The 19,577-nt window shown below is 44.3% G+C and overlaps 1 protein-coding gene across 4 annotated transcripts; it reads right to left on the bottom strand.

The window, feature by feature from the left end:
- Positions 1 to 17: 17 nt before the first annotated feature.
- On the bottom strand, positions 18 to 19,491 carry tdrd7b (tudor domain containing 7 b). Of its 4 annotated transcripts, none has more exons than XM_076724799.1 (20): positions 19,397 to 19,491; positions 17,494 to 17,700; positions 16,397 to 16,541; positions 12,226 to 12,433; positions 9,623 to 9,705; positions 8,052 to 8,260; positions 7,315 to 7,683; positions 6,891 to 7,198; positions 6,614 to 6,806; positions 6,384 to 6,495; positions 6,053 to 6,255; positions 5,834 to 5,968; positions 4,303 to 4,386; positions 3,917 to 4,051; positions 3,678 to 3,788; positions 3,274 to 3,422; positions 2,905 to 3,137; positions 2,612 to 2,795; positions 2,327 to 2,487; positions 18 to 1,609 (listed from the first exon to the last, which is right to left on the bottom strand). In XM_076724799.1, exons 2-20 carry the CDS (start codon positions 17,698 to 17,700, stop codon positions 1,389 to 1,391), a joined length of 3,450 nt encoding a protein of 1,149 aa, XP_076580914.1. In that variant the 5' UTR covers positions 19,397 to 19,491; the 3' UTR covers positions 18 to 1,388. The 4 variants fall into 4 exon arrangements, with proteins under 4 accessions (XP_076580914.1, XP_076580913.1, XP_076580912.1 ...); XM_076724798.1 differs by lacking the exon at positions 19,397 to 19,491 and adding an exon at positions 18,786 to 18,966; XM_076724797.1 differs by lacking the exon at positions 19,397 to 19,491 and having other exon boundaries at positions 17,494 to 17,721.
- Between the last annotated feature and the right edge of the window lie 86 nt (positions 19,492 to 19,577).

Below are 19,577 nucleotides of genomic sequence, written 5' to 3'. Positions count from 1 at the left end.
ATTTAAACCTCTCAAACTGACTTTATTCCAAAAGATTTATTACCTCCAGGTCATTGTCAAACAAAATGATAATGTCATTATGATCTAGAGTATATAAGTTAAATATAAATTAAATCCATTGTCAATTGTTAACAACAACGCAGGTTTTAAGCTTTGTCAGGTCTTCAGAACTGGAGAAGCATTTGCACATCCAAAACCACGGTGCAGGTGCGTTCGAAAAAAAAAAAAAAAGTCACATTTCAGAATAAAATCCCACATCAGGCCAACATTTGATGCTGGCACTGGAGCTGATCGAGCTTATCTCCAATTTGAAATCTACAAGCTTAACACTACTGGTAACTTAATCTGCTTATTGTTATAACATCAAACTGTATGTGCACACAATTCAGAAAGATCTGCAACATGCAGCACATGTAATCTGCTGAAAGGAAAATCTCGTTGTCAGACAAGAAACAGAATAATATAGGAGAGATACTCGGCTCCTAAAAAGCATAGAGTCACACTGGAGTCAGTGTTTCACAGGAGGAGGAGAGATGGATGAGGCACTGCCGTCACAGGAGTCAGGAAGCAGGCCTTGAGCTGGGGCAAAATAAAGGCTCTCTACATTATGCCCGTCTCCTGCGACTCACTGACTCGTCTACTACTTCTCCTCCTCGGGGGAATGTTTGCTCTAACCTCTGTAAACTTCATGACGATCAGAGATACCATCCAAAAAGCAGCTTTTGTAAACAAATGCATATAAGTCTTCCAAGCATGAGAAAACTTTGCTGAGCTACTTTGAACATTTTATGCACTTCGCGTGGTGCTCACATTGGCAGGGTTGAGGGTCTTCAGGTGTCCCCCCCAGATGACACACACTAAGACTGGAAGCACTCACAGTACTGTAGGGTAAGATGCCGCATTGGATTAAAGCTCATACCGAAGGGTATAAGAACGCGCGTTGTATCATTTCCACAGCTTAGTGAGACTATTGCGGATAGATTCAGTTTGTTACTGTATACTGAAGGTATATTTTAAGTATCTGTGGCAAGTTAGGACTGACATCATGCATGGGGGTGTTGTCCAGTGGTCACACTGCAGTCACTCAAAATCACATCACAAAGTCCTTCGATGTACAGCCCAAAACACAACAAGTAAGTGGCTACGACACCTTCGCCTCTCGTCTTTCTGTCAGCGCCAGTCTCTACATGCTATCAAACCTCTCAATTTCCCTTCTTCTTGTAATTTCTCCTCCTCTTGTTTCATTTCATTCCACTTTCCGTCAGACTAAATGGTAGATAGATAAAGATGGATAAGCTTCTATTTTGTCTATCCACGACTCACAGCGCCTTCGCTGAGCAGCAGGGTAACCGCTCGGCGAGTGAGGCTCGACGACGCTCGTCTGTTGTCTACAGCTCGTTGGTCAGCTCATCAGCAAATTCAGCCATGATGTCATGCACCCAGATGTCCCTTTCTTCCTGTGAAGTGTCGACCAGGAAGACCGTCAGCTTCCTGTCCCAGGGGTTAGTGGCTTCCTGTACGGCCTCCAGCTGGGCCACAAGTGGTTTCTTCTCCACGTGGTTCCTGAAAACAATGGAAGCTTCCTCTGACCACTGCCTCGGCTTCAATCCTACGAGGGAGACAGGTACAAAGGTCAAGCTCACTTTAATGGTGATGATACAATGTTGGCTTTTAATACTAACACTGTATCATTGTTGCTACAAAGTGAGTATAGACATTAACAAAAATCTGGGCTTTTCCTGCCAATATACACTCAGTTATTATTTGTTACAACAATTTTGGCCAAAATAAGGAAGGCAATGATCGGTTATTTTCCCTCCTGACAGGTATTAGAGTCAAGACTCAGGTGGAGTTTGGCAGTTGTGAAAGAAGTAATTCCTTTACTTGAGTAAACATAACAATATAAGAATGTAAAAACACTCCATTACAGGAAGAAGTCTTGTATTTGGAATCTAAATTCAGTAGTAATGCAGAAGTTTTATCAGCAAAACATACTTGGAGTATCAAAAGTAAATGTACTGTTGGTTGAAGCAGATCTTACTATTTTGCAAAAATCAGTTACAATAGGGCAGTTTAACACTTAAAAATGCATCATTATATATGTAACATATGAATCTGCAGAGGTAACAAGTAACTATTGCTGTCACTTGAATATAGTTGAGTAAGAAGTACAATATTTGCCCCTGAAATGTAGTGTGTTACCTCAAAAATAATACTTAAGCAAACATACATAGTTACATTTCACCACCGGAGTGTGGACACGACCTTGGTATCAGCCTTCAGATTTGCTGAGGTGGAGCTCTGTATGGATGTCCACTCTACTCACCGGCCAGCTGAGCAGTGATTCCCTGGAACGGCAGCTGTCTGAACTCTTTGATCAGAGGTCTGAGCTGGGTGCAGCTGACCAACTCATGTTTACCGTAGTCCAACTCGTACACAGACACCAACCCATTGGTCAGAACTCCCTTCACTAACACACGATGCCAGCTGACAGACGAGAAAGAGGAAGAGTGGATTTTTTAGCAGAGCTGGCAACTTAAAAAGGCAGTATCCAGACGGCTCAAGGTCTTTATCAGCTGATGCTATGAAATCAAATCACTGCTTAACTCACTTGTTCTCCACTTTAGCAGCATATATCTGATTCTTCTCTATGTTGAGTGGTTTCTGCTCAGTTTTATTGTAGTAGAGAATCATCTCTCCCATCAACACCACCAGTTTGTACATATCTCTCCAGGGCTGCAGCACAAAGTGGCCCGGATGGCACGCCACTGACACATAGACATCCATGTTGTTTCCTGAAGAAAAGACACGTGAGCACACGATTTGGCTTCAGTAAGGCAAAATACTGGACTGAACTGCACACTCTGGGATGCTTTTGTCTCTAACAGCTGTGCTCTTCATTACCTGCTGGGGGCAGTTCTAGTAATGGTGGCAGCTGGAGGGAGGATGAGGGGGATGACGGTGTCTCTGGTGGGCTAGTGGTGGTTGTGTTGCCTCCTCCACCTCCTCGGGGTCCTGACAGCGCCCTCCTTAGATGAGGCTTGGATGGGACAGAGGTTGATGCTGGACTCCCATTAGTGGAGTTACTGCTGCTGGAAGTCTTAGAGGATAAAGTGGGTGTGGAGACCTTGGCAGGGCTGTGAAGATAATTTAATAAAGAAGGTGTTCATTTAATTGGTTAATTCACTCGGTGTATAAGGTCATATAACTTTGAAGTGAATATTGGTTAGACAGTGAGGGGATGATGCAGGTGAATATAAAGGCAGCAGGAACCTGTGGCTTGTCAGGAAAACATCTGGTCGCTGTTTGAACAGGTCAGACTGAGCCATCTGATGGTTGAGGCTGCGGGCCGGGTCGTGGAAGCTCTTGTCGGTGAAAAGGTGGACGTAGATGCAGCGCTTGGTTTCATCTACCTTGGCAACCTTGTGGGGCGGATGTCAAGGTGAGTGTGGTGGTAAGCGAAGAAGAAAGACAGAGGGAGGGAGGATGCAACAAAGCAAGCACAGTGGTGGAGGCCAGAAGGAGGCAGAGAGGAAAATACTATGAGTGGTTCTCGAGTACGTGAATTTGATTTTATCACACCGACAAATGTTAAGAACCGAACAAAACTGTGAAAGAGACATGATTACTAAACCTTTTCACGCCAAAGGTTCCCCAATAAACTGGCAGCAGTTTACCTTCATGCTACAGTCTGTGGTGTTGAGCACTTTCTCTCGAAGCCACTGGACAGCATCTGGAGTCCAGGATCCAACACTGACAGCCAGGTCTGCTAGACAGCACTTCACAGCCTGAACACAGGTTGCCGGGCGTCATTTATAACATATGTAGGACTGCATGAGGAAACTGCCTTCACTACAGCAGCACTATGAACACATCATTGTGCTCGACTGTTTTACTCGAGGACATAGACACTGACCTGTGGTGGGATGGCCATGAGGTCACGGAGGAATGGTGGAGGGATCTCTCTCAGCTCAAACACCTCTACAGAAGCCTGCACACCCACATCTATGAACAGGATGTCCAGCACTCTGCTGCCGTGAAGGTTGGTGATCTAAAGACAGAAACATGGGCAGGGAAACCTCTGAAACCTACCTGGATGAACAAAATAAATAACAGAGCTTTTAAGTGGTATATGATATATGATGGCTGTACCTGTTGGCTCTTTTGATCTTTGCCCTCATGGTAGCTACACCTAGCTCTGTTGTGCAATTGTGACTTTATTCCTTTTGATAGGCCGACATCAATCATGCGTGGATTTGGTTAATAATTCACAGCCTGTGAAGTGCTGCAGTGCCCTCTTACCTCTACACGGGACCATTTGCCTTTGTAGCGAGCCAGACATCCTTTCCCACAGAAGGGCCTGGACACCAGGAACTCTGACGTTACCTGGAACACAAATACGTGTCATCATGAAACCTTTATCGACACGCCATGGTTAAATCTGACTATACTTCCTCTGGATTGGTGAGTTTACTATGTGCCACTGCTGCTTTATGACTGCAATAAAACGATACCGTAAAAGCTCACACCAACATTTCACAGGTCCACTGCAGTGACATCAAAAATTAGGACTGTAGATCTGTGGTTACTTGGGCTCGATGTTGAAAGAAATTAAGATTGCATAAAGAAGGGATATGCTACAATCTCATTTCTACCTTTATTACAACAGTTGCTTGATGAGAACAACATTACACACCAGCAGAGGGAGTTGCCCTAACAGATAAACAACATTCACAACTATGGATTACAAAACTGGATATTAAATTGAGGAAGTCTGACCCTCCTGACTAGTAACACAAAACCAGGCCATCTGGTTTGTTGAGGGTGTGGAAATCATTTGTATGTAATGACAATGACAAGCATGAAAATCTTATTACCTCCCTGCATGCTTGATGACATTAAACACACTTGCAGCCTTGCAAGAAGTCTCTAGCCGACAACACATGACCAGACTCCACACTGTATTTACCCAAACACTGACGTAAAGTGTTACTGAGCTGTAACTATGGGCTTTAAAGGACAGCAGTGGCACATCTAGAAAAAGCACCAGCTCCACTGCACCGCCAGCAGATTAAGTGGCTTGGTAATGTCTTAACTCCAGATTATCAACCTAATCTCAATCTGTCCACAACACAGCACGTCTGAAAGAAGCAACGCAACACAAACAGATTCACAAAACGCTTATTAAGATCAGTGTGTGAGTCATAGTCTATTCTGCTTACTCCTTGTGAATATGGCACTTAATTTAACATGCTGGGATGAACGCATACACACCTAACAGACACATTAGCACATGGTGAAGGAAGGTATATATTTTCCTCTTCTCATTTCAAGTTAGGGTTAGCAACACATTGGTGTGCATCCCATGTGAGTTCCAATAAGAGCCAGACCTTTACGGGTCTATCATGAAATCAGCTACAGTGTTTGTTACATGTGTCATTTTGCAGGTCTCATGCCTTAGTGATGTTAAAGGATGAGGCTGATGCTATTCTATACTTTTTCTTATTGTCAATATATCACATGAAAAAGACCAAAAGCAACAATGCATCATTGCATCTCTCAGTACTTTCAAACTTCCCCTTTTCTTTTCTGAAAGGGCCAACTAATGTCCAAAAACATAAATAGTGCATTTGTCCGGGGCTATTTTCTGCTGTGGATTACTATTACATTACTATTAATTGCTCAAGTGAGTATTATGGCAGCAGGACCATGAGTGAGGCATTGAGTCAAAATAAACTGACTTGCCTCTATGGCACATTTGTATCACCAACTGAATAAAAGCTTGTACAGTTTCAAACATGCACGGGGACATCAAACGTAGCATGGCGCTAACCTGTGAGTGGAAGTACGTCTCTATACTCTCCAGTATCTCATTTAACTTGGCAAGGCCTCTGGAGGGCAGCTGGCAGTAGATGGTCCCATCTGAACAGACGCTGCTGACAGTCACGTTCATATAAGCGCTGTTCACCTGAGGGGAGGCAGCGATAAGAGTTTAGTATGCTGCGCACACGCACACTGACTCGACCGCACACACGGACAAACTCTCCTGTACCTGTAAGGGGCTGGCTAGCGTCTTGTCCTGCAGGGCTTTCATGCAGGCAGCGTTTATGTTGACATCATCATCCTGCGATGTGTCGTACAGAACAACAAGAGGGGTCTGACCTCTCTCTAGGATCTCAGCCAATAGGATCCTTCCACTTGCCATTGTCTCAAACTTCTTCAGCACAGCGGGCTCCTGACAGAATGGCTCCAGGCCTAGAAACAAACAAACACACACACACACACACACACACACACACACACACACACACACACACCTACTTTTAAAATTACTGGACTTTTTGGATGTCCTGCAAACGTGTTGGTGATGCGTTCAGACTCACCTGCCAGTTTACACTTTGTCGCCTGGAAAGGCAGCTGGAAAAACTTCTCGTGCAGCTCAAACACTTTGGTTTTGCTGATCACCTCTGAGAAGCCATGATCCACATAGTGCACCTACAGAGTCAAAGGCAAAGGCCAAAGGGTCAACTAGATTTCTTCTCATCTCAAAATCTTAATTACAAAGATTCCTACAAAGTGACCAGTGTCCTTGGTTATTTCCTTTACTTCTCACCTTGACCTTGTCGGCCATGACTTCGCAGACTTGCGCCCTCAGAATCTCCTCCTCCTCCTCGGCCCTGACAGCAACAAGCTGGCCCGAGGATGGAGATGACAAAGGAGATCTACTGCTTGGTTCTAGGCCGTAAAACTCCCTCATTTCGTCCTCCATGGACTCCTGGGCATGGGAGTAACCCTCACCAATGTACCTGAGAGAGGAGGAGGGACAGACAGTGAGAGATTTATAAACTGTTAGGTCTTACAGCACATTCACACATAAAGCTTTCTCCTACCTGAGTATAACTGCATTGGTGTTGGCGGCTTCCACCACGAGTACAGAAGGATATTCCTCTTTGGGGATCTGCAGAGAAGGCACTGCATGGTTACTGAGCCTCCTCCCCAGCTCCTGCCTCACCCTCAGCTCCTCCTCACTGACTGAGGAGTTCCTCCTATTGCAGTTCTCATCCTCTCCTCCTCCACCTCCAGAGCTGCTCCTCCTGTACAAGATGGCCCTCTTAGGGTTGTCAGGCATTGGGTAGTCGATGGTGCAGATGTCAGAGAGAAGGTGAAGGTTCTCCAGGACATGTCCAGGCAGTTTGGTCTTGTAAATAAAGAATAGAAAACATAATAAAAATATATTAGATGATGCATTAGATGCAGCTCATTCCTGAATTTGGCAGTGACATTAATGTGACAGTGTTTCAAATGGTCACTGACTTTGTAGGTGTCCTGGAAGAGCTTGGGCAGCGCGTGCGCCCACAGGCCGTTCGAGTACTTCACCAGCAGCTCCTCCAGTTTCAGCTTCAGGTCCGGGCTGAGGGTGGCAGGAGAGGAGGGAGGGCTAGGGGACGAGGAGGACGATGGTGGAGACTGAGGAGAGCGGGAATCAGAACGAGTCAGATGGGTGCTGGAGGGTCTCTGCTGGGCAGGTGACTGCGAGGGTTTGTCTGTGGGGGTGTTTGAATTCAGGGCAGGGGCAGAGGTGGAGTTTGGGTTGGGGGTAGGTGAGGGGGAGGATGTAGTGGAGTGTTCCTTGGCGGGGTAGAGTAACAGCTCTGATGGGTTACTGCTGCAGGTTTTCTCTACCTAGAAGAATAAATTCAGAGAAGTCAGTAGAAACAACATGACAAGAAACTCATGAGCTGAACGTTGTTGTTTACATTACATGATTTAGGACTGGTATTGTCGACAAGTGAGTTCTTGAAATTACTTGAAAAACAACATTTATCTTTGGTGACTGGCTTCTGTTGATACAGAATCATCCATGCTTCAAAACTTTCTCTTCACCTCTGATGCTAATTTGTGATTTTTGCCATACAAATAAAACAGACTTTCATTATCTTATGTGTTCTAGAATTGCCAGTGAGCTGTTTTACAGATACATATGACATCATAACCTATGCAAAGTGAACTGTACAAGACAAAAAAACTTCAGTAATAAAGGGAGTACATACAGTACATATGTGCGTCCAGGTCTCCAGGTCTTTGATAGACTCAGTAGGCAGGTCCTGTTTGTACAGCTCTCTGTAGATCTGAGGAAGCTTTGACACCCAGAACCCATTACTGTACTTCCCCAAAATCTCCCTGATACGACCCTGGACCTGCTGAGGGTTGTAGGGTTTTCCTTTATCTGAGCCGGGGCTCTCATTCAGATTCAAGGGTGCTGGATGAACGAAGGAAAAACACAGTAGAAAAGAGAGATTACACATCTACTGCTACATACTGCTTCTGCAACTTTGATCTTTCATTCAATATTCATCCAAACATCATCAGTGCTGGCCAAAGCCATTTCTAATTTAGTTACACTAAAAACATCTCCGATCTCCGAAGCGCGAATCCCTAAAATGACAACAATCAAATTGAATATATACCAGAATGTGAAGCATGGTGTAGGTACTGCACATTTTCTAAACAGGGATCTCACATTAATGGCTAATGCAGTAACCTGGGCCCTATTTTTACTTATGTTGAGGTTTAAATGACTGACAGGTACAAAACATTTTGGAACTGGTGCAGCAGATTCTCAGCCGGCAGCTGGGAATTAGGCTCCAATGGCTGCAACATAATCCTTTGTGGCAAATGCACCCATCAAAGTGTGTCCACTGAAAGTGCTTGTTTTGCCACTGACGGGCTCGGATTGTTATTCTAAGTGTGTATGGAAAAGATCCCTACAGAGACAGACCTTTTCAGACAGTCCTTTCCGATGTGGAACTGAGGCTGTTATATCGCTCTCTTCGAAACCACCGGACTCCTTTTTTAAAAGCAGTAGTTTTACCGAGCAGAAGACAGTTTCTGTGCTACCGCTGCCTCAATTGGTTAATCTGTTTGAGATACTGTGTGATTTTAAAAGGTTAGTTGTGGAACTTCTTCCTCCATCATGGACGTCTCTTTACATTCAGGAAGCACAGACTCTTAAACTAGTCAGTATACACTTTAACAGTCTCTTTTGTCTGTAGGGGCCTGATATAAACATGTCGAAAATGAGCCCTCAACATAGTACGTCCCTCAAAGCTATGCAGTTTATTACATTCCAGTGCTTTCCCCTCGGCTACACAGACCATAGCCCTTCATCTAACAGGCAGCATGACAACAAACACATATTCAGTCGAGGTAAAGACTTGTAGGAGAGGAAGTGAAAAGGGAGGAGGTTCACACAGACATCTGGGTGCTGACTGAACCTCAAAGCTTTAAAAATACAGTTCATGTCTGCCGAAACCTCAGGGAACTAAGTGAGATGGGGCTGCTGTTTGTTTGCTTTACACATCACAGATATCATGAAGGTCCAAAGGGGACAGATGGATGTGATCTGATACTTCAGCACAACACAGCACAGCATAAAACTGGAAAACTGTTACCTGGGTAAGACTTTAATGTTAATGTACTCCGCTGATGCTGAGAGGAGCTGGCCTGCATTTGAATGATCTGATGTAATACAGGTCTTGATGACATTTCTTTTCATTTGGAGGACAAATAGCTACACAAAAAAGTATTTTTAGCAGAATACAAAGCAGCCTGTCCTACTTACGACCAGTCTGTTGGGGGTTTCTGGAAAGGTGAGCATGCACCTCCTTCTGAAACCGTGATGGGAGGGTCATCCTCTTGTCTGACCTGGACACAAGAGAGCAGAACAGGGAGTAAAGTTACTTTCTACAGCCTCTGGAACAGAAGATAATTGGGAAGAAGGCAGACCTTTTTTTTGAGCCTTCAAAAGCTACAGCATTGTCCATTCATAATCTATGTGCACACTTTAAAAAAATAATCGCTAAATTGCGCCTTCAGTTTTAAGGCTTGGGCAGGTCTGGCTCTGTGCTGCATGTCTGATCCTTAATCTCTTATTGGGCACAGCACAGTGTGGGATCTGTAAAAGAAAAGGACTCTGGTAACACCTCAAAGTCTAACCAGATAACCTGCTTACGTTCAGTGAAGGTCTTTTTCGGTTTGTCCTCAGTACCACAACCCATTAATCAAACTGTCTCATCTCCCATTGGTCGAGAACAAGGAGTCACAAAATACAGCACACTGGGTACTGCACTGCACTGTGCGTAGCATATCAGATGCTACCTCTCAGACCTTGTCAGCAACAAGCTGAAAACGCATGCAAAGATTTCTACATGGTGCAAAATATCCATCTCTTTTTCCACATCCTGATTTTGATTTCTGTAATCTTATCTTGCAGGTCAATCTCAGCCCCAAAACGATTCAGTGACTGCTCTGTTTTCTCTTTATTAAGCCTGTCTATCTTTTTTTTTGCTTCTCTCTTCAGTCACACTCCTGGATCACCATGGTACATAGCTAATAATGGCAGCAAGCAATCAATAAGAGCAAAAATGCCATTTACTTTGTGACCCTAAATGGCTGTGAGAAGGATTAAATGACTTTACTACCCATGCATTTGTGCACTCCACTGACCTGAATTAGTTTTTCATTGTGGCTGGTGGAGGCGGTGAGAAGAAACTTCAGCAGGATCAACAAACAATGATGATTCTCACAATTCAACACAACACCCTGCACTTTCATTTAGATATTGCTTCCATTATTGTGAATTTCTTGCCAAAGAAACCTGTGACTTGAATGTGAACACCCTTGTTGTGGTACGGTTTTGAGAACCACCCAAGCTTGTCACACAACCTCGCCCTTATGCTCTCTCTCCCTACAGGCAATGGCAGCATTTACCTGAACACTCACTAAACTCTCCCACTCAGAAATGTTAAAAAAAGTATTTAAACTATAATTCTATGTTGGTTCTCTCATTTCGTTTGCTGAATTTACCATTTGTACTGCCAGGCATCCCATAGTGCATCTGCAGACACACACACAAATGATGACTGTACTGTCCAATGGAAGATCTAGAGGGATACAGAGAGATGTGCTGATTCACTCTGTGTCGGTTTAGAAGCGTTAATCTACCAGAGAATAGAGCGGGGATTACAAAGGGCTCACATCCCCCCTGCTCTAGGCTCGTGTCCCCTGCCAACGCACCGGGCTTCCCACCCTGCCGCCCCATTGTGCTGCGGAGGGCCAGCGGCACAGTGGACACCCATGGAGACACTGACAGAGGACTGATGTCAGTTGTTTTCACAGTGGACAGACGAACAGGGCCGGGGATGGATGGAAGTGGGAGAACCAGTCAATGAGCTGAACTAATCTTGATTCAATGTTTTAGCAAAGCAGATAGATAACATCTCACTATGCTTCTAGATGGCTTCTTCAGTAACAATGAATAAGGTTTTTAGCTCAATCAGAGAGAGAGAGTATAAGAGAGACAAATGATGGAGATCAAATTAAGACACAGGAGGCGAACTATGACCGCATGCCAAACATTTAGAGGAGGAGGCGAAGAGAGAAGAGGTAGAAAGAGGAAGTGATTATAGTGAAGGGAGGACAAACAGAGAGAGAACCAGAATAATCTAGAGAGCACATCATCAGCCCAGTGCTGAATAAGCAGCAGCAGGGAGGCTCTCTGCATCAGAAACCAACCAGAGTTCAATCGCCCTCCCATTCACCAGCAGCCTATTCTGATTCAGCTCAGACCATACAGGTGGGAGGAGAGGGGGGGCAGAGAGAGAGAGAGAGAGAGAGAAAATGGGGAACATGTAAGATTAGCATTGATTTTCATTGACTTTTGGCTGTGGTTTGGACCAAATGGTGGACAGTGGGGACAGTGGGAAGACAATATAAAAAAGTGGTAGAGACATGGAATCCGCCACTGTAAAATATCCCCAAATGACTGCACCCCCAAAGATAACTACAACGTCTTGATTTCTGGAATTGCCTGAGACAGCTGAAAGCATTCTGAAAATGTGTTGTGCTGCAGAGTAAATCAACAGGAAACATTCCGCCATGAGATCTGGAGATCTTTTCTGAGCACGCTGCTCATTTGCACATTCCTCTGCTTTGATTTCCTGAGCAGTCCACTTATAACTGTGCTATAAAATCCCACAACTATGTGGAGCTTCAGCATTGGGATATGAGCTACAGTACTCGTTTCATACTGAAGGCCTGCAACAAATCACAGCTTGAATGTGAAATCCATTCATTCTAACACCACAGAAGTGTTAACAGAACATCATCCACATTCACACTGAGCTGCTTACACCTGAGAGACTCCTAAACGTCGCCCTCACTCACTTCTCTGCAGGTGGGTTCCCTTTCCTGTTGGGTGTGTTCTGATTGGACATCTTGTTTGGATGCGCACCAGTCTTGCCCTCTGACTGGCCATCCCTCATGTCCCTCGCCTGTCTGAAGTCTCCATGTCCTGTCCCTCGGCTGCCGCCTCCTCCTCTACCCCCGCCTCGCCCACGGTGGTTCGGCTGCCTCAGAGAGGTTTGAGGTTTGGCTGCACAGAGGAAGAGAAGGCAAACAAGAGAAGTAAAAAAAAAAAAAAAAAAGGACTTTAAGTACACACATGCTCCCAGACGAATACACACACGCACACCCTGACTCAGCTAAATCTGATGCTGAGACGGGCCAGCGTGTCTGCGTGGAGGGCACAGTGTCATAGATATTTGTAGATGATGATGATCATAGCTCCAATCAGCAAGGCAAGAAGCAGCAACGACACAGTATCACATATTAAAAAAGGACATCAGTTGAGAAACTCTCCCCTACCTGCTGAATTTTCTTTGGATTTGTCAGTATAAACTCCCAATAGGATTGTGTAATTAATGGGTGAGGAAGGTCAAGGAAATACGCCTATTTGCTTGCTTGCTCAGAGTTCGATGATAAAACCGATACCACTCTCACTGTGTTAACTATGCAGCTGGAGCAGGGAGTTGATTAGCTTAGCTTAGCATAACGACTGGATGCAGGGGAAAAGGAAGTCACTGCACTTAAAGAATAGTTCGCTGCAGCACATATGTAAAACCACAACTTGTCCTTTTTTGCATTCCCGTTGTCTACAGATTAAGCAAATGTTAATTAGTGAGCTTTAAGTGATGTTTTTGAATTCTGGAGACAGCCAGGATCCCTTGTTTCCAATCCATACACTAAATAAGATAATCAGCACCCGACTGTAGCTGCTCAATAGCTAATGCACAGAATAGTATTGTTTTATGTACCTAACTCTCAGCAAGAAAGCAAACAAACATATTTCCTAAAATGTTGAACAATTTCTTTTAAATGCTTAAAAAATATAAACCTTTTAAATGGGACTCGTTTTATTTTGTGTTTCAGAAATTGCCATAGTTAATAGCTGAAGGGAAACAGACACAATTCAGGAGCCTGTGGTTACACTCGGAACGTTTAAGGTGAATGAAAGAGTGTGTGTAGATAAGAACTGCTGGACAATAGCATACTATATAAGATAGTACACAATATATACTGTAAGTATGCTGTATACTTTCACCCAGACAAGATGAACAATACAAATTGTGTTTTTTGTTGACAACTCTCAATCCTAATTGTGCGATTGAGCTGTCTTAACAAGTTATAGACCGGTAACATCTCTACTTGCTGCTAACAGCAAGTAGCAGGATTATTCTACTATGATTACACAACTGTAATCTGTGATGTTCAGTAAAAAGCCTAAAAGTCAGAGTCAGACCATCCTGGCACGACACCGATCAGTCCAGCCCCTCATCGCTCTGATGTTACATCATTCAGCCACAGCATGACTGGCTTGGATGACATCACATTTCCGCTCAGTGACATCATCAGAACATCTTGTTGTGCATAACCCTTAGTCATTTCCACTCCCACACTCCCTCCTCTTCTTCAGGTCTTCCTCCCACTGCCTGCTCTTTTATCATGACTCTTGTATTCGTCTCGCTCTTCTTCAGCAGGATCTAGAACTATCCGCTGCTCCCTCACCCTCTCTGTTCTGGCTGAATCTCATTAAATCTTCCCAGTGACAAAACACAGCAAGCAGCTTCATCAGCCTCCGTCATCAAAACTCATCAGAAAGCCTATTTTGATTTCTAAACCTTATGTACTTTTCTCTCTGAGAGGATATGCTACTCATAACCTATGAGCTACTGGCAGTCAATCTATGAATAAATCAGCCAATTAATTAATCAATAAAACTTCCAGACACACATACATTGCAGAAACTCAGCAGTCACACACACACACACACACACACACACACACACACACACGCACACAGGCACAAGCTTAAATTCACATGCAAATATAGGCAAGGACAAGCACACACAGACAGACAGTCAGAGCAGACGCCGCGTCACCTCACCAGCATGGACACACAGTCCCTGGTCTGTCTCTGCCTGAATATCAATATCCTGGTGAGGCAGCGGAGGAGAGAATAAGAGGGAGAGAGGGGGAGAGAGAGATGGAGAGGTTGACTTGTGAATCAGCTGCTCCTCGCTTGCAGCTGAGTCTCAGCTGCTATAGGCTGCATTAGCCTCAAATCTCAACACCCCACCCTCTCTCTCTCTCTCTCTCTCTCTCTCCCTCTTCCAGACTCCCTCCATCTCTGTCATCTGTTCACCCCCCTCCCTCCTTCCCTTTCCACCATGCCTCTGCTTCTCTCTTCCTCCGACCCTCTCCTCCCAGCACTACCGCCTCCCACTTCCTCCTCTGATTCTCGGAGAATATTCTGCAGCATCGCAGTCTAGCGGAGGCGTATGAAGGAAAAAGCGATCTGCGTACATGTTTCTGTATGTGCACGTGTGGAGGGATGTGCATTTATAGTAGTTGTGTGTATGTTATCCAGCAAATAAAGTGAAAAAGATGACATGCACATACAAACCTGGTACACCTGTATGTGTGTATGATATTCTCAGTGTCTAAGGAAGTGCAGGTCTCCTCAGAGCAACACTTTTAACAGGCCAGTCTCTCATGCATAAAGTGCCGGGCTGCACCGCAGACAGCCTTTTACTAATGTTGCATTGTCACAGTCCTGAAACAGGCACAGGACACTTTCTAGTTCTCTTTTACTGCAGTGCTGCTGCACTGGACCACCAGCCCCAACGGGAGTCTGGATAAGGTTCAGAAATATTCAGGAAAGGCTACAGTTTACTTTGTAAAAATTAGCTAATGTGTGATAAAAAGAAACAAGCGGCAGAAAACAGGGCTGCTTTGTCATCACCATTATGCAAACAGGAGGGATCATATACAGCAAAGATACGCAGTCAGTGTTGTTATCTGTTCCTTCTTCTCAGCAGGGCCATACTGTAGTGACCACTGAGGGCGAGTTGGAAACATTTTATCTAGCATTATAAAGTTTTTTTCAAAATTAAATAAAGCATATAAAGTATATACAGTCCTTCTTAGTATATATAACCTCAGAATTTTATTCCTGACAATGCGGAAAAGACTTTGAAACACTCTGCTGAACAATAAAGTTTATGGAAAGTTTGGAATAACTCATGACCTCAGTATTTCTAAAATCCTGGCTACAGCCCTGACTGTGAGCGAAAGTTCTTATCACCTCTCATGTTCTCTGCATTTCTGAATATTTCTTCTACACTCACAGACTCGTGGGAAGCTGTGCGGCATTCTGTGTCACGCCACATGTTCTGTATATCAGCGCTGATACTCCTCCAAAGGCTTGCATGTATTATTTCTCCTTGCTATGTTAGAAAACATGATTTTAATAGTGCTGTCAAGTGGTAATTCATTCACATCTGAATGATGTTCAAGTCCTTTATAAACAGGAAATGTTCTTTTCCAGGGTTTGAATACACACAACGGCCCAACACACACAACATCAGCTCCTCTGGCAGCGCTACAAGTGTGAACCACTGAGGGACAGAGCTGCCAGACTATTCATGACTCCAGTCCATATTTATTTGCATTTCTTCAATAAAGAGGTTAATAAGGCGTTAGTAATGATTTCAAATTAGTTTTACAATGCACAATATATATAGTAGATGTACATTTTAGCAGTAACTGAAGTAACATTTAATCCAATACAGAACTGATTTAAAGCCACCTTGTGCCTCAGTAAATGTAAGCCAGAAACATCTGTGTAATTAGATAGAGGTAATTGTGTGTTCTCCCAGAGGGGCTGATAAAAGGGAAAGTCTATGAGATTACCAGTGGTATGTGGATCTTGTGAAACTGGATTATAGTTTCCTGTTGAACACTGTAACGGCAAACCCATGAGATCCAAAACCACTGCCTTGACAATTCTGTTTCTCTCTAAATTACTGAATATATTGGCTTGTTTTTCTAGTTGTTTAGCCTCCTTTGCAACCTAAATAATGCTATTATCAAGTTCAAAAAAAGTAATATATAGACACACACACATAACTGATTATTATCTTTACATAAGATGAAGAAAATGGCTGTGCAGAATGCTCATGCTTGCAAACGCCTTAGAGTGGTAGCCCAGTCTTACCATTGAGGACGAGTTGGGCAGCCGGTTTGACCCTCATTTGGGTGTTGACCAGGTGGGGTCGGCCTGTCTTCTTGGAGCTGCGTTGACGAGCCACCACCTTGGCTATATGGGCCGTCTCATTGGCCCCTGAGGCGTAACACACCATCTGGAGAGATATGAGAACACAGACAGACACTGATATCAATAAAAGATTCATCACATGGTTGAGTTATTACCTCCTATTAACCCCCAGATGTGCACCTTATCGAAGCTATGCCTACAGTACTTTGGATACATTCTAGTATGGGGTGCTCCAACACAAACATGTTTAACTTCAGCCACATACCAGGGTTTTGCCCAGTAAAATCTGTTCAAGTCCAACATATTTAAATCTCTCCAGTCATAATGACTGTCCAGAGTGAGATGTGAGAATAAACTGTCTCTCTGATGTCCACCCTTCCTCTCACTCCTCTCCTGATATTTTAATTCGACTGAACCAGAGTTGGTGCAGTGGAAAGATGAACTAAGACGGTTATGGTGAGTTTCATTTTGTGTCTGTTGAGTTTGAATGGCGTGTTTTACGATGACTAAATGACTGTTTCTGTGAATGCAGTCTGGTGGCTTTGGCGAGAGCGATATAGCAGTTGTTTCTGGTTAAACACAACGGATCTTACTCTTTAACAAAAAGGTCTATCTCTGCAGGGATCCTTTCTATAATGTTGTCAGATACTCAGAATAACAATGTGAGCCTGTCAGTGGCAAAAACAGGCACTTTCAGTGGACGTTCATTGATGGTGCGTAAATGCCTGGAGGGATTACACTGCAGCCCGTTTCACAGCTGCCGGCTGTAGTGCTCCCGCTCAATGTTGAACCAATTTCAAAAACTGTTGTCCCCATTAGTCGCTCAGACACAAAAACATGGGAAAATGGGATCCATAAATACAGATTACATTAACTGGGATTTCTCCCGTTTGTTGAGGATATTGCCACAGAGAAAACAGAGAGAGGAGAAAGAATAAAGAAAGAATGGTCTTATTTAATCATGGCTGAATGTGTGTGCACATCTATCCTCCAAACCAAGCATCCTGCACCAGACACACACACACACACACACACACCTCTCCAGAGCGGTTGCGCTCCATGCGCACTAAAGACGGCATGCTGGCGAGTAGTGCGTCCAGGTGGTTGTGTCCCATCTGCTTGTGTGGTATCTGCTCCCCGGTCAGCTCCTTGTACTCCGACTGCAGACGGGTCAATGACAGTCCGCCTTTGTTGGCCTGGAGGACGGCCCGCAGCATCTTCTTCACCAGCTCCACGTCAGCCATCTGTGAAAAAAACAATTCCATAAATTAGCCCATTTTTACATTCGCCTTTCATCAGTTTTGTTTCCCCTGAACCGTCTAAGGCAGGTCTGAGAACGACTGCTGCTGCTGCTGATGATGCACACACTTTCAAATTCGCAATAGTCGGCACATAGACCGAGTTCATCCCATGTGCCGGTGGCTGACTGGTTAAGCAGGTTTTTATCAACTGATTTTGAAAACAAACTGTGCGTTTCAATCGGGCTCGAAGCCTGCTGCAGACTGCAATGGCAGCTGGAAATGTTGGTTTTGAATGTTTTTTTATGTAGAGCCATACACATAAAGGTGTGATCAAAACAAACATGTATCTACCACATCTATTGTTCTCAAGGGAAAGGAAGGCTTATTCTCAATGACCATTTCCACTGTTCTATCAAACATGCAGGTATTTATCTGTGACTTCACTCACTCTGAAATTCTGTGTAGTTTTTCAAAGCCACAAAGTATTACTGCAGCCCCAAGAGACATTTTGGTGAAGGGCTTTAGGTTTAAGATGTTACTGATTTCCACCTCCGTTGAACACCCTGCTGCATTCCATCTCCCTGCAGGGAAACACTCTCAGTCTGTCTGCAGCCAAACCGAACCAGCCTTCGGAGGAATTTGCGCAAATCTACCAAAGTACAAGCCTCATCCATCGTGATCTTGGTGAAAAGTGTAATAACGATCTCATGATGTCAACATGTACTCGGTGAACCTGAAGTATCTCGGGACTCTTGCGGACGTGGAGACACACCCTCAACAAGAAGCTTCAACTTTGGTCCGTCCAGTTTTCATGAAGTGACCAGCTGATATCAGTCCTCTAAAATGATAACACTGTTTCACTTTCACAGGTAGTCTTTGGTATGTGTGCTCTGCCCGACCTACAGATATTCATCTCATAAATTTTGCATTGAGTATTAAGATTACTTTCGGAAAGACACCCTCGTTTGTAATGCAATTGCATCCCCTCTCGGGACTTTTTTCTATGCCTTCAATTGCATAATTTAGGAATATACATGCAGGCTAAAAAGTCGCACTGGAAACAAGTGAAAGGATCTTATAAGATTTACCTGACTAGTCATAAGGAAAATGTTGCAGCATTAGCTGAATTTAAGCCACTTGTTGATATGGCCACTTTATGCAGCGCAGACACCAGACGGGACAGGGAAACTGTGAATGACGTAACGCGTCACACTTCGACTCCACACCCTCCATCGGGACCAAACTATGTGGATGAAGTTTGCTCGTCTTATTTGGTTTTCTGAATAGAACTGTCCTTAAATGTGCCTGTCAGACCGAATGACACCGGCAGAACGTACCGGGTGCGGCGTACAGTCCGCTTCGGCAACGCTACTGCGCGTAATATCGAGCTAAATCCTCCTGCCACCTCCGGGAAAGTGGCTCGTTAAACTCGCAAGGAAACCGTCCGGAAACACATAAATCTTGCCTTCATAATAAAACTCAGAGACTCAGGGAACATTTTGTAGTAGGAATAGTAGTCACGCAAGTTAAGATTCTGAAAGTCAAAACCGGAAGTCGAGCTTTGCGTCCTAGTTAGCTTGAAAGCTCTGGAGCCATCCCAGCCGGGAGTATAGAGACACGCGAAATAAACACCCGGCAAAACTTTGCCAGGAATGAGTGTTGAAAAAGTCCAAGTAAAAAAGCTACAAAAACTTTGTACCTTGCTTTAAACAGACACGGACGGTGAATTCAGGAGCTGGTCCACTTGCTGTCAGTGCTGTCGCCGCCACAGGGCTGAGCTGCGGCCGGACCTCTGTCCCCGGAGTGTCTGCCAGCCGGTCCAGGAACAGCCTCTCCTCCGCCACCTGATTGGTCGGCTGTGCACAGGCTTCTGGCTAATT

The sequence above is a fragment of the Chaetodon auriga genome, chromosome 24, assembly GCF_051107435.1.
Source record: "Chaetodon auriga isolate fChaAug3 chromosome 24, fChaAug3.hap1, whole genome shotgun sequence".
Classification (NCBI taxonomy): domain Eukaryota; kingdom Metazoa; phylum Chordata; class Actinopteri; order Chaetodontiformes; family Chaetodontidae; genus Chaetodon; species Chaetodon auriga.
This window is presented reverse-complemented; position numbering and strand designations above follow the sequence as displayed.

Bases quoted from the DNA above. Each gene is read 5' to 3' on its own strand.
- tdrd7b (XM_076724797.1), bottom strand. From the start codon at position 17,721: ATGGAATTGTTTTTTTCACAGATGGCTGACGTGGAGCTGGTGAAGAAG. The intron at 16,542-17,493 runs GTGTGTGTGTGT...ATATCTCTCCAG, and splicing joins AGCGCAACCGCTCTGGAGAG to ATGGTGTGTTACGCCTCAGG. The intron at 4,387-5,833 runs GTTAGCGCCATG...TTTGTGTTCCAG, and splicing joins AGACGTACTTCCACTCACAG to GTAACGTCAGAGTTCCTGGT.